This window comes from Diabrotica virgifera, chromosome 1 (genome assembly GCF_917563875.1).
Source record: "Diabrotica virgifera virgifera chromosome 1, PGI_DIABVI_V3a".
Classification (NCBI taxonomy): domain Eukaryota; kingdom Metazoa; phylum Arthropoda; class Insecta; order Coleoptera; family Chrysomelidae; genus Diabrotica; species Diabrotica virgifera.
Genome location: NC_065443.1, coordinates 27,048,251 through 27,063,523, shown reverse-complemented (window position 1 = coordinate 27,063,523; position 15,273 = coordinate 27,048,251). Strand labels below are relative to the sequence as shown.

At 32.9% G+C, this 15,273-nt stretch overlaps 1 protein-coding gene across 1 annotated transcript in view; it reads left to right on the top strand.

The window, feature by feature from the left end:
• LOC114330978 (uncharacterized) overlaps positions 1-5,439 on the top strand; it is a 270,005-nt gene extending 264,566 nt beyond the window's left edge. Inside the window, exon 8 of the mRNA XM_050653719.1 lies at positions 4,984-5,439. Within this exon, the coding sequence (XP_050509676.1) occupies positions 4,984-5,439 (456 nt within the window). The remainder of the gene's footprint in view (positions 1-4,983) is intronic.
• The last annotated feature ends 9,834 nt before the right edge of the window (positions 5,440-15,273 follow it).

Here is a 15,273-nt window from a genome sequence, read left to right as displayed (position 1 = left end):
GGGCTAGATTAACTTTCAACCGTATGAGGGCCTTTTTCAAGAGCCACAACCTTTCTTCTTCTTCTTCATGTGCCATCTCCTCTAAGAAGGTTGGCAACCATCACGGCAATTCGCACTTTCGATACCGCTCCTCTAAAGAGATCAGCAGAAGTGCAATTAAACCAAGCTCTCAAAGTGTTTAACCAGGAGATGCGTCTTCTTCCGCGACTCCTTCTACCCTGTATTCTTCCTTGTATTATTAATTTTAAGAAGTTATAACGCTCGCCCCTCATAACATGTCCCAGATATTGCAGTTTTCTGACTTTAATTGTATTTAAAACCTCTTTATCTTTTCCCATTCTTCTCAACACCTCGATATTCGTGACTCTACCCAGCCAACTTATTCTTAATATTCTTCTGTAGGCCCATAACTCGAAGGCTTCTAATCTGTCCGAAACATCCTTCTTTAATGTCCAAGCCTCCAACCCATAGAATAATACGGAGAACACGTAGCATTTCAGAAGTCATATCTTTAAAGAAATTGTAATGTCCCTGCTACAGAGTACTTTTTTCAGTTTGTTGAAATCATTTCTTGCCTGTCCTATTCTTGCTTTAATCTCTTCTGTGTACTCATTAGTTTCATTAATTATTGTACCCAAATATTTGTATTTTTCAACCTTTTTAATTTGTTCTCCATGTATTGTTATGCTTTCTTGGCGCTGTTGAGCTTTTGTTATTACCATAAATTGTGTCTTTTGTGTTTAGTGACAGTCCGTTTTCTTGGCTCACTTCTACCACTCTGTCAACCATGTGTTGTAAATCCTCAAGACATTCGGCTAATAAAATAGTGTCGTCGGCAAACCGTATATTATTGATTGGTCGGCCATTTACTTTTATTCGCGTGGTTAGGTCTTCTAGTGCTTCCTGGATTATTTCCTCTGAATACAAATTGAACAAAGTAGGAGACAGGACACAGCCCTCTCTGACGCCCCTCTCAATCTGTATTTCATTTGAAAAGGCGTTGTTCTCTTTTACCACTGCGATCTGATTATAATAGATAGCACTAATGATCCTGATGTCCCTCATATCAAAGTTTTTCTTTTCAAGTAATTCGATAAGGCGGTTATGTCTGACCTTATCGAAGGCTTTGTTGTAATCCAAAAAAAATACATATATACTGGCTGATTAACATCCATGCACCTTTGCACAAGTACATTTACAGCGAACAGGGCTTCTCTCGTTCCCATTGCATTTCTAAATCCAAATTGCTTGTCGCTTATGTCCTGCTCAAGTTTGTTATGTATTCTCCAGTGTATAATTTTTAAAAATATTTTGAGTGTATGACTCAATAAACTTATTATCCGGTGGTCTTGGCGTTCTTTTGCATTTGGTTTTTTTGGCAGTGTTATGAACGTTGACAGTAGCCAATCGCTGGGAATGATTCCTGTACTGTATATTGTATTAAATAAGTCGACCAATATTCCAATTTGCTGTTTTTCTATTAACCGTATTATGTCTACAGGTATTTGGTCAGGACATGTTGCCTTGTTGTTCTCTGTTCGCTTTATCGCCTCTAATACCTCATCTTCTGTTATAAACCACCTCACTAAATACGAAAAAATGCGCACCTGGATGGGTAAACCTCTGCACGGGCGACATCCCAATGAGGTCAGCCAAGACTATGTCGACAATACAGCGTCGAACTATTGGTTGACATCGGGAAAGAGGTTCCCTGAAAAGGAGGGTTCATTACTGGCCATTCAGGATCAGGTTATACCAACTAAAAATTACCTGAAATATATCATCAAAGATCCTCACGCCCAAAATGAGAAATGCCGATATGGATGTCAAACTCAAGAAACCATCCAACATCTTACAGGGGGCTGCCAGGCATTTGCTTTGCTGCAACTGAATACAAGGAACGGCATGACGCAGTGGGAAAAATCCTTCACCAAGAGATAGCTATTAAGCTGGGACTTCTCCAAACGGACCATCTCCCATATTATCAATACGTCCCTGAGAGTATGCTTGAGGATGGCAACTACAAGCTATACTGGGACCGCACTGTGCTCACATACGAAACAGTGGCACATAATAGACCAGATCTCGTACTAGTTAATAAATTAACAAGACAAACAACACTAATTGATGTGGCGATACCTAACAACAATAATCTACGTAGTAAATTTACTGAAAAGATCGCCAAGTACAGAGTCCTGGAAATTAAAATACGAAGACAATGGAGAATGCAAAGTACCCAGACGATACCTATTATTATGTCTACTACTAGAGTGATTCCGAAGAACCTCTTCGAAAGCATAAAAAAAGCTGGGTCTAAATGAACATAAGACCATGCAGAAAGCTGTACTACTCGCAACGGCCAGATGTGTACGAAAATTTTTGGAAGATACACCTGCATACCAAGTCACCTAGGGCTCGATAATACGGAAAGGGTCCCACCAGAGCTCAACCTTTTTGATTCCGTAGGTATCTGGGATGAGTCAATTTTCCCCTTAGAGGGAGTGTGAGCCGTATGGCTAAATCTGGATAATAATAATGTTTCAACGCCACGCCAGTGCTTTTGGCGTTCTGGCATTCTGACGCATGAGCCGCAATTGAGAGCTTAGGTAATCAGGACTATTTCTTGACACAAGATGGCGCTTGACTCCATTTTGCTCTCGCTGTCCCCAACCGCGTGAATTAAATCTTCCCGGACCGATGGATTGGACGAATTTCTCCAAAATATCCTGTACCAATGCCTTGGGCTCGAAAAAGTCCAGATTTGACAACGCCGGAAAATACACTGTGGGGTCTCATTAAAGAGGGGAGGTTAGAAAACGCAGATATGTTGCTAATGAGGACTTGCGAAACGGAGTTTGCCAAACTTTTACATCAGTTATTCCGGTCATGAGACGAATGATGAAGAACATGGCGTTGTATCAAGTTATGTTGCAACAATGGAGGTGTGCATACCGATGTTTTGGATAAATAAATAAAAAATAAATAACTCACAAACAAAATTGTGTTATTCTTTCCTGTGTCGTATAACAAAAATAATTATTACAGTAAAGGGACTTTCCGAGCCACCCCGTATCGGCCTAGCATTATTAAATTAAATAAAAATCATTAAAAAATGGTTTTTAATAAATTCACTGTATAAATACGATATACAGTCGGAAAAATGAAAGAATACCCATGAACGAACATGTAAAACACTCTGTATTTTCCTGTCACCGTGTCACAAAGAAAATTGTCCAGTGCAAGTACATGTAACAATAATTATTACATGTATTTGCGCTGGCCAATTTTTTGTGTGACACGGTGACAGGAAAATACAGCGTGTTTTATATGTTCGTTCATGGGTATTTTTTCATTTTTCCTACTGTATTTCATACAGAGTAAAAAAATATTTTACATAAGGTGTCGTCAGAGATATCTTTGCTTACCTATTCCACTAGAATGAAGTTATCAGAATTTAATCTCAAAATGACCATCTCTCGAACGTCGGTATTACTATATCGATACATTCTTTTATCAGTTTTGTACAAGAATTTATAAGAACTGTATGTAAGAAATGCAAATGAGAAGTGTCATAAAAATTGTCAGTAAATTTTTATAATGTTAATTATTGATCATGTTAATGCATTGTTCCTTCCATTATTTTCTTAAATACATCCTTCAACGATTGATTAATAATTATTTAGAATATATTTTGTCTCGTTAGTCGGCGATTACTTATTCTTATTATGTTTGCTCTTATTAGTAGCACAATAAAATCTTCTACTAACTAGTAATTTCTGTATTTTTCGATATAAATAAAGCCTTTGATACTGCATGGAGATATCGCATTCTAAAAATAATGAATGACTACGGCATACAAGGTAACATTCTAGCCTTCACTAAGAAATTTCATGAATAACAGGAAATTTCAAGTACGCGTAAATGGTATAAATTTAAAGACTCAATATTTACAAAACGGTATTCCACAAGGTTCCACTTTAAGCCCTACGCTTTTTTTATTAGCTATCAATAATAATGCACAAGAAATAGAGTTACCTTTAAAAGAAAATTTATATGGAGACGATCTAATTGTTGTTGACACTAGAAGTTGTAGTATCCCTCTTGCCACAAAAATCATACAGTCATTTCTTTATAAATTGCAAATGTGGTCCCAAAAAAGCGGTTTTGTCTTTTCTAACAACAAAACCTACTTTATGGTCTTTAGTAAGAATAAAATCAATAGTAAACCTATACTAACTCTAAATTATATTAACATAAAACAAGTAGATTCAACAGATTTTCTGGGATTGCGATTCGATAGTCACCTGACATGGACTTATATGTCATATTAAAAAAATTGCATTATTCTGTCAGCCAAAAATAAACCTCATTAAAATGCTTTCTAACAGATATTGGGGAGCTGAAACCAATACTCTATTACATTTATATCAGTTACTCATCCGAAGTAAATTAGATTACGGTGCAATAAGCTACTTAACGGCTAGCAATAATATGCTTCAAATCTTGGACGCTATCCAAACTGTAGATGCCTGATAATAGTCCAGCACATTCTTAGAGAATGTCCACTTTACTCGTATGAACAACATTTCTGAAGAACCAAGTCAGCTGAAGAATATATTAAATGATAATTTATTCAGTACAATTAATTATCTTAAAGATATACATTTATTTCATAAAATGTAATAATTATATTGTAATTGTTCAACATCCGCTAATAACCTTCCATGGTTGATGCGGCTTTATGTAAATAAAAAAAAATCTACTATCCCAATAAAATGAAATAAGTATAGTAAATATGCATGGATTTATCAGACTTACTAATAAAAATATTTTAAAAATTTGAAGTAATATTGTAAAATTTTAAAAATTTACTCACTGAATAAAACTATATCAGATATTTTAAAAATGAAAAATACATGAAATTTGTTCGTTTTTAATCACCAGGTATATACTAACAAATCTAACATACTGCTGTACATATAGCATCAACAACCCACTACACTTACATTCAATGGTAGAAGTAGCTTAGGAGGGTCGAAACAAAAGGCAGAAAACTTCTATTCTAGTCTGATGGACACACATACAAATACTCGTATCTTGTCGGCCGACTTCTTCGAATCCGACAATGATACGGAAAATTACCAACAAGACAAATACCATAGTTTTAGTAGATACTCGAACCATAAATCAAAAGACAATTGGTCATACGGTGCCGGTACCACTGCTGGTATTAACTCACATCGGTACTCGCTACCAAATGATAATAAATATACGAGAAAGTCTGAACATAAAAAGTACCATAAAAAAGAAAAAGCCAGACCGAAACCGTTGCAATTCGAGCACGAAAAGTACTATGACCATGTGTTTCCAAAGAGAGATGTTAGAGTAGGTACTGATTTCTTTTACCAGCCCAATAGTTTAGACCATGCAGAATTGTAAATAATTACTTTAATTCACTTGCGTAGCTTTTACGAATTGATATTTACGAATATATTGTTAGAGCCATTACAAAATATTAATTTTTTCTTCTTTTAAATATTATTTACTTGTAATAAGCATGTATATTATAGAATACGACAAGGTTATGTAAAGAAAACAAAAGAGAATCGATCTCTTTAGGTGGGAATGCAAAATTCTTGGTAGCAATCTGTAATCAGCTTTTTACAATGTTTAAATCAAACAGACCGATGGATAGTGGACATGGAAAAATCAACGATTTGCATTAAAAGTATATAAAGTGTGTAGTTTACATTAAAATTTATCTTTTTTTTTAATCCTATATCGTTATAAAAATACATGATTTTTTATATGGGTATAGTTAATTCATTATTTTTAGCCGTACAATTTTAGAAGGAGACACTTGAAATGTGAACATTTGGATGCTAAGAGTTTTAAATAGAATAGAATAGAAGTCAGAATTGTTATATTCATCTATTTAATGACACTATGACTCTTCTTCTTCTAAAATCAGGCCAAATCCGTTAGTGTACATCACTTGTACCATACTTAGTTCTTTTTTTAAACTCTAATAAGTTCTGTGACCTCAACGAAGGCCAACAGTTTTCTTATTGGTAGTTTTAGGATATCTTCTTTTTCAAACCTCAGTTGGCCAGTGAATTCTTGTCTCACTTAGTATCTTGCAATGGCATGGGATGTGTATGGCAGTCTCTTCTTCCATTTCGCACTTTCTGCGCCATGGTTCATTTATCTCACCTAGTTTGTGTAGGTGTTTCTCAAACGAATATGTCCAGTAACCATTTCAGTGACCGTTTTGATTATTTTTTTTTAGCCTGGATTTGCCCTTGAGTTGCTCTCGATTTCTTTTGATGAATCCTTATCTAAACCTCGTTTTTGTAGCATCTTTATGATGCCACAGAAAGGTTCAAAGCCTATAAAGGTTTCTCTGGAACCTTGTCTTGCCAACAGATCTGCTTGTTCGTTTCCATGCACCTTTTCATGATATGTCACCCATATTAAAGACATTTGTCTTTTGCCAGGATGTTGAGGGGGTCTTTGCAGTTCTTCACCAGTTTTCATTTGGTGAATGGGTTCTTTACTACCAGTATATGCTTTACAGCCAAAATACTACGGCTCATATACAGCCTTGGGCTTTGGAGTAATTCTCTTTTAACTTTATTTCCTTTTATTCCCTTCTGGAATCCCTTTCTTGTCACCTCTATTGCCTCACCAGAGTTGGTTAACTTCAACCGTTAATGCTTCTTCGTCACTTCTTTGTTTTGTGTGGACTAATGTTTCAGCTTTGATGCGTTTTGTTATCCCAAATTAAGTACATAGAATTTAAAATTTTTAATCAGATGGTGCTTTTTTATTAAATTGTATTCCTACCATCATCTACTTTTGTTTTCACCTCATTACTAAGGAGTCTAGTTTGCTGAGATTCTTCGGCCAGGATATTGAAATTATGTATCAAATATTGTTCTATTCTATTGAGTATACTGACTTTGTCAGGCATCTTCAAACATTTCTTTATTGGCAAGCCACAATTTAATTTATAAATTAAATATACTGTCCATCTCTCGAGTAGCTTAGGATCTTTTACTATGATTTCACGACTATAGTCTCGTTATCATTATTAGTATTATTTTATAGTACGTTTCACAAAATCGTTTGTTTGTAGTCAAAATTGACATAATAATAATTGTACTCTCCTGGTTTCCAATTCATATTTTTTCTCTGTATTTCTAATTCCTTTCCGGCTCTCTCTGCACGTCTTTCTATTAGGTATGACTGAACATTATTCTTATCACTTAACTGATTTTTTTGATCTTAATACTACTTTAGCAGGTTCTTTAATAATTTAAGACTGCTCTACTTTCTCTCGACTAAACCGTATGTTTCTTTTTAACGTCAATATTTTCTTCCACTTTTTGTCAAGATTTTTTCCACGTTTGTTTGGTAAACAGTCCATCCGCTTCAAACGACTTATTTGTTGGCAATATAATATTTCACAATAATTGGCATAATTCGTCATCCATTAAAATTTATATTCGGACAAGACTAAAATAAAGATAACGATGATTTAATCAACTCTGCCAATTTAAGGAAGACACAGCGGGAGCAAAATATTTTTCGAAATATGGTCCATTTTGTGTCACTTAGTTAATTTTGTGCCACTCAAACAATCCCGATTTGTTAATAATTAGAAAGGGCGAAACAATCATCGGATCACCGGTGATGATCAGTTTGGATTCAGAGCCGGCATGGGAACGCGAGAAGCCCTCTTCAGTTTACTAGTTCTCGGCCAAAATGCTACGACCAACAGAAAGATAGATTTATATGCTTTATAGACTTCGAAAAAGCATTTGATAGAGTGAGACACGACCTACTGTTAGAACGTATGCAAGAAGTCGGAAAAATAGTTATATGGTGCAATAAAATTGGTTGTCTTTAAAACATTGCAAACATAGTATGTCAACCAGTTGAAGTCAAAATGGGAAAAACCTCGTTTTTATCTATTAATCTTATAATAAATCTTAAGGTTTTAGCAATATTTTGGCAAATATGATAAATTTTATTGATTGGATTTTACCTAAGATTTTTCTTCTTTATAATATATTATCTAGTCGTTTGAACTGAACTTTTAACTGTAAATCCTTCATATATATGTATATAATGAATCTCTACATAGATCTATACACAGTAGCGGCGAACGCTCAAAATTGGATATGGAATATCGTAAAATAATTAAAATATACTACATAGTAGGTACAGAATTACATCCGAGTGTTAGGGCACAGTATAAAGAGGGACAGTAGAACCACTCTCCGAAAAATTGGAAGTAAAATCTTTCAACGCGCATGGCGACCGCGCAATATTCCCAGTCGCTTTTACCCCACTCTCGCATTGCTAGTCGCATAGAAACGTACGGATTTTAACAGGGAAAACCCGCATCCACTACTGGTGAATTACCAATTGCGTACTGCCGGTATTACTTCTTGAGATTAAAGTGCCGACATGGAAGAGGTTTTACTGTCCCTCTTTACACTGTGGTTAGGGCAAATATAACAACAGCACAAAAATGGTTTCTAATCAAATTTAAAAATTTATGTAACAAAAAACAAAAATTCCTATTTAAACAAGTTCGTAAAAGTATACGCAAGTGGTAATACCCAACTCAGAGTTTTCAGAAATTATTCACGTATAAAAATGACAATAAGAAAATATACAAAAACACATATATATTAACTATAATATGCTGAAAGATAGATGCGAACTACAAAACTGGCTTGAAATATATATATTTATTTATAAGACAATTACAATATTTTTGTAATCCATCTATTTGAATTCCTTAAACAGTTTAACTGAGATCGTAACAGTGTTTATACATATTTTTTATTACTATTATTAATTTGTTGCAATTTATGAGTTCAATGGGGTGTAGGTAAAAATGCACTAATCAGTGAATGTTAAAATCCACTCTCTGTTATAAACGGTTTTGTAAACAAGCTTCTATAATAATTTTTAATGTATTAGATTAAAACCCTTACAATCCCCAACAAAATGAGATTTTGTAAAATGCTCCGAATCGGTCCATTTGCTGCTAAGATATGATAACTAGTTCATTCCATAACAAGAAAAGTTAAAGGCTATAACTTGTTGAAAAAGTCGCAGAGGTTTAATCAAAGGCGCATACTCTTCGTAAAGATAATCACTATAATCCTAAATTATAAGAAATGTTTTCTAGTTTAATTTTGCACGTACCTAAATGTCTTTTTCATAAAATGAGTTGGAAAGGAGATCTTCCAAAAAACTGTTATTAGGCGCCATTTTTTTAATATAGCGGCGCGAACGGCGGAGATACGAGGTAGCAAAATTTAATTTCGAAAAGAGCATACCGAAGTCCATAAAATTACCAATTTTCAAAACTACCGGAAAACTTTCCAGGTATCCCCCTCTAACTTGATCAAATGACTGAACTATTTATAATGTTTAAAAAACACGCCTTTTGCGTGACATTGTACAGCGTAGTTGGCATATCCATTCCGGAACTTCAAATCGGCAGAGTTCGGAAAAATTTGTAATATCTCGTTTCGATATTATTTTTTTAATCTGGGATAATGGAAAAAACAATAATTTACGTAATTTGTTTTCTTCCATTGTGATTATTTGACTGACTTTTAATCCCAATCTTTAAATTTTATATTTTAGCGTATAATAAATAATTAGGATATTTTCTATAATTTTTTTAACTATAGGTCTTAAAGCCAGAAATCATAATTCGTGAGTTTCAATCTGCTACAGTGTTTATGGAGCGCTCCAGCTCTAAATGTTTATAAAACAAATTTTGCCATATTTTAATGAAGGTAATAAATAAAGAGTTAAAAGATTTTTGTACAGTTAACGAATAACAAAAATAAAAACAGGGACACTAATAACAACAGAATTTATAACATCAAAAGGATTAAAGCAAGGATGTTGCCCGCCCCCACTTTATTTAAAATATACCTCGAAAGTGCTTTAAAAAGACGGAAACAAAAAAGTAGAGCAATGAGGATATCTCTCACCAACACTATGATATATACGCTCAATTTTGCAGACGATCAAGTAATAATGGCTCAAGAATATGACGATTTAAACTATATGGCACTAAAATTAATTTAACAGTATGATATATGGGGTCTAGAACTAAATAAAAAAAAACCGAATACTTGTGCATTGGAGGAGAACAAAAAAATCTCATATAGCCGGTTCGCTAAACTCAGACACAACTGGCTAGTGATTTTAGTATGCAATTTTTTGTTTTTGGCCAACTTTGCCAAAATTGACAAAATTACTAACTAATTAGTAATAAGGAACTATTTAGTAATTTTTTTTTGCCAATTTAACAAATTGGCAAAATTACTTACTAAAATCACTAACCAGTTGTGTCTGAGTTTAGCGAACGGACTATATTAGACGATAACACCACGATATAGCAATGCTGTGACTACAAGTATCTAGGTATCACTCTTTCGCACGATGGAACATTAGAGAACGCCATAAGAGAGAGAAATACGTCAAGGAGAAAAGCCATCACAATGTTAAACAGCATTTTATAGGACCAATCCATCAGCACAGCAAATAAAAAGAGGTTATATGAGACTATAGTAAAAAGTATCACTATACATATACAGCTGTGATGTATGGCCACTGAAAGAAAGAACACTGGCAACGCTGAAAGCAACGAAAATGGATTTTTGGAGAATAGCCGCAGGTAGATCTAGAAGAGAAAGAATTACCAATGAACGCACTAGAGAAATAATGGAATGGGAATCAAATGAAAAATCACCTAACAACAAAACAACTTATCTGGTTCGGACATATACAATAAATGGATGAACATCGAATACCAAAATCGGAAAACGGCAGAGAACATTGGAAACCGACATGTAGTAGTGGTAGTATTCTTTTTCTCATGATCATCTTTCAGTGCGTCACAGTTTTTCGATTTTTCTCTAACGCATTAAATTGTATGTGACAGAAAAAAAGGCACGTCTGGGAATACTTCGGTAATTATTCTAGTTCGGTGATTATTCTAGTTGTCGATAGATGGCGCCATAATCAAAAAAGAATTATTTATTAAATAAAATAATAATATTATCAATATAATCTGTACAATTTATAAGACTATACAAATGAAAGAAAATACCATTTTATAAATGCAATAGACACAATTGATTTGGTTTTATTCCAAATTGAAAATAAAATTTGACAACTGTCAGATTTAACTAAAATGTCACGTTAGAATAAATGTCATAAATGTGTATTATCACGGACTTACCTTTTTTTCTATAATTTGTGACGCACTGAAAAATGTTCATGAAAAGGAGAATAGTAAATATTTTTTAGGTTTTGTTTTTACATTATAGTGATAAAATTTAAGTCTTTAAGAAGAGAATACACCTTGTATTAGATCTCTAAGTTGAAGGATTTTACTTTTTCAGTCTTGGAATAAACTGATTATCATATCTTGTATATAAATAAACATAGCCCGATCTGGTTTTAACAATCGCATTTTGTTGAGGATTAAAAGAGCTTCAATCTAATACATTAAAAATATGTGGCCATTTTCATAAAGTACCGTTTTTCAAATTTGAGCGCAAAAATATAAAATGTGTGGCCATTTTCATAAAGTACCGTTTTTCAAATTGAGGGCAAAATTAAGCAATGCGAATTGATCAAAATTAAACTAATAAAGGCCTAAATTAAAGCTCATCTACTGTACGTTTATGATTTTATGGCTATATTAATAAAGTCAAATACCTTAACAACAAGCAACAGACAGAATAATAAAGTTATTTCACTCGTTCAAAGTATAAACAAATAATACCCAAAAATTCCTCAAGAACGCAAGATGAATGACTGGAAAAATTCCTCAAGAACGCAAGATGAATGACTGGGAACAACTGAGAAATAACTCCCCAACGGACTGGGAGTTGTTCCTTATATCGCCTGTCATACAGTAATTTTAAAAAACTCGCATACTAGTGTGTCACTTTTTCACCCTAAGCCTGGTTTATAACTCTATGTCAGGAGTAAACTACAGATCGGAAATTGTTTCCTAATAAATTAGAATTATATCTTGTCTAATAAATGTAGAATGTACATAAGAAAGGCATATTCTTTCAATCTTTAGACTCTTAGACAATTGCGGCATTTAATCTTTAATGCATTTCCTATATAATAATGTCAATTTCTTGCATTTTATAGCTAAAAACTAGAAAGCTTTATTACATGTTCTTGTTCCTGTTTATTTTATTGGCCAAGATTTTCCTTCTTTGAAGATGTACAAACTTGTATCTGTCTCCAAAGTAAGTTGTCCTAGATAACTTCCACACTTTCATGATGCTTAGAATTTTTGCTATAGATTCATATAATATTTTTGTAACATATTTTCATTGATTTTTCGTTTTGTCCACAAGTCATCATTTTATTTTCACCTAGATAATACAAGGCAAAATACAAGGGAAAGACAAAGAAAATACAAGGGAAATAAGTTCCTATCTATTTACGAAAACCTCAAGGAAGGATGAAAATTTGGGAGTAAGTAGTTGAAATTGTCTATTATTATATTAGAAAAAGTTTACAATTCTACATCCACTCCATTTTTATAAAATCCCCTTGAAATACCCCCTTCCCGGGTGTGAAAATATACATTCGAAATAAGTCCGGAATTGCATAAAATAACTAATTTTAAGCAAGCTTTGTTCTATAGAGTTTTTTCACAAGTCAATACTTTTTGTGTTATTTGCGAGTGAATATGTTCATTCTTAACAAAAAAACATGGCTTTGGACGGTTTTTCGCAAATAACTCAAAAAGTAAGTTAGTGCAGTCACTGAAGGTTTTCACCTCCGATTTCGTTGAACCTCCATCGATTTTCATGAAAATTGCTGAGTAATTAGAGGATACCCCAAGGAACAAAGGTGACATGATACCAACTTGCGCTTTTACCCTGGGGGTGGATGCCACCCCTTCTCGAGGGTAAAAATTATTTTATTAAAAATAATACAATAAGTCGATAGAGGGACAAATTATAAGCAAAATTTGTTATATAATGTTATTAAAATAAATCAACATTTTTGAGTTATTAAAGACCAAAAATTTTTATATTTTCGTAAAAAAAATGCATGTTTTAAATCGGTTTTTCACTTATAAATCAAAAACTGTAAGCTTTTACAAAAAAGTTGTTATTACTGAAATTGAAGACAATAAAAAATTGAATACATTCCTCACATAAAGAACTAAGCTAATTTTAGATATAAATGAATTATTGGCAATTGAATGTGGTTTTTTTTCGACGAGTACTCAAATCTAAGTATTCAAGCTTAAATAATGGGAAAACGATGCAATGTATAAAATATTCCTGCTAAACATTTGTCAAAGTACTTTAAAATACCTATCAAATGAGCTTCATAGCAAGGTAATAGCGTCAAAATTAAGTAAGTTTTAATGAAAATAAAAGAACCGTTTCGAATTTTTTAGGAAAAAGTGAAAAATAAAACATACGCCATTTCCACAAAAATTAAAATTTATAGTAATCCTTACAAGAACTTCTTTATATTAGCAGAAGTAATATTTTCGATAATTCTGACCGGTTTAGAATGCATATTTTTGAAAAAAAGGTATAATTTAAAAAAATCATAATTTTTAAAATTGGTGTAATTCTCATATTCTTTTGATAATACTCCAAAAATACTCAACATACGTAAAAAATTATATATAACCAAGTTTTAGTTTTTTCTGTGCCAAATGTTTTACCTGTTTTACTATTTCTATATGGTAAAAGATAACCGAGATAGAAACGTTTAAATCTTAAATTTTGCTGTGGGAACCATGCACCCGGAGCTATTTAACCTTTTGTTTCTAAAAAAGTAAGGGGTTTGAAAGATTACGTTCAACGTGCTTAAAGAGCACTTGGAATTAGCTTTTAAACAGTTTTTAGACGAACCTGATATCGTCGAAACACGAACGGAGTTATTAAAAAAAGAACAATAACATTTTTTGGAAAAATTTTTAAAAGATAAACTTTGAAAAAATTTTGGAGCATAAATTTTAACGCTATCAACATGTTCGGGGGCTTATTTGATAGATATTTTTAAGTACTTTGACAAATGTTTAATAAGTTTATGTTATAAAATGCATCAATGTTCCGTTATTTCAGCTTGAATACCTAGAGTTTTTTACTCGCCGAAAAAAAAAACCTTCAATTACCTATAACTCACTTTTAGTTAGCATTAAAAGGTTTTCTAGTAAGAGGTTTATTTCATTTTTTTATTAGCTTCAATTTTAATAATTATAACTTTTTTGTAAAAACTTACACTTTTTGCGTTATTGATGAAAAATTGGTTAAAAACATGCATTTTTCTCAAGAAAAATTAAAATTTTTGATCTTTAATAACTTAAAATGTTTTGATTTATTTTAAAAACTTTATATAACAAATTTTGCTTGAAATTTGTCCCTCCATCCAATTATGGGGTTATTTTTAATAAAATAATTTTCACCCCTGAGAAAAAGTGGCGTCCAGCCCCAGGGTAAAAGCGCAAGTTTGCACCATGTCACCTTTGTTTCTTGAGATATCCTCTAACCACTTACCAATTTTCATGCAAATCGATGGAGGTTCAACGAAATCGGAGGTAATAGCTCATATCCACCTTCAGTGACTCCACTAAGTATTTTATCGAAAAAAGTATTCCTAGCAAAAATATAACTTATAAAAAAGTGAAACAAATAGTGTACGCTTGAAGTCTGTTGACCCAGTAAAAGCAGAGTTGTAGCTAATGAGGAGTAGGTTTTCTTCGTCAAATTTCAAATCGAATAATTCGACGTTAAATGACCAAAAAACGGAGCACTTTTCAGGGAAAACTAATTATAACTTTTTTAAAGTATTCAAAAAAAGGTTTATTTTTGTTTTTTTAAAAGGAACTTCTAACTTCAAAAGTAAGTGAGTGACGCTCAAAATATTGTTGGTACCTTTTATTTTTTGGTTAAAAAATCGCGAAAATCACCCCCTAATTAGCACTCCAAATAAATTTAATCGTTACCGCTTCACACTTTACTTTTCTTATGTATTCTTTATATGATCTGTAAGTATCATCGGTTCAAGTGCTTCTTTTCGAAAAGGCTGTAGTTAAAATGGCTTGAACAAGTCACTAATCACGAGTGTGTGCAAATTTTGAACAGTCATAGCAACACCAATTTTTATCTACCAGGAAAACAAAAAAAATCCAAAATAATCAGAAAAGCAAAACGTACATTTTATTACTCTTTG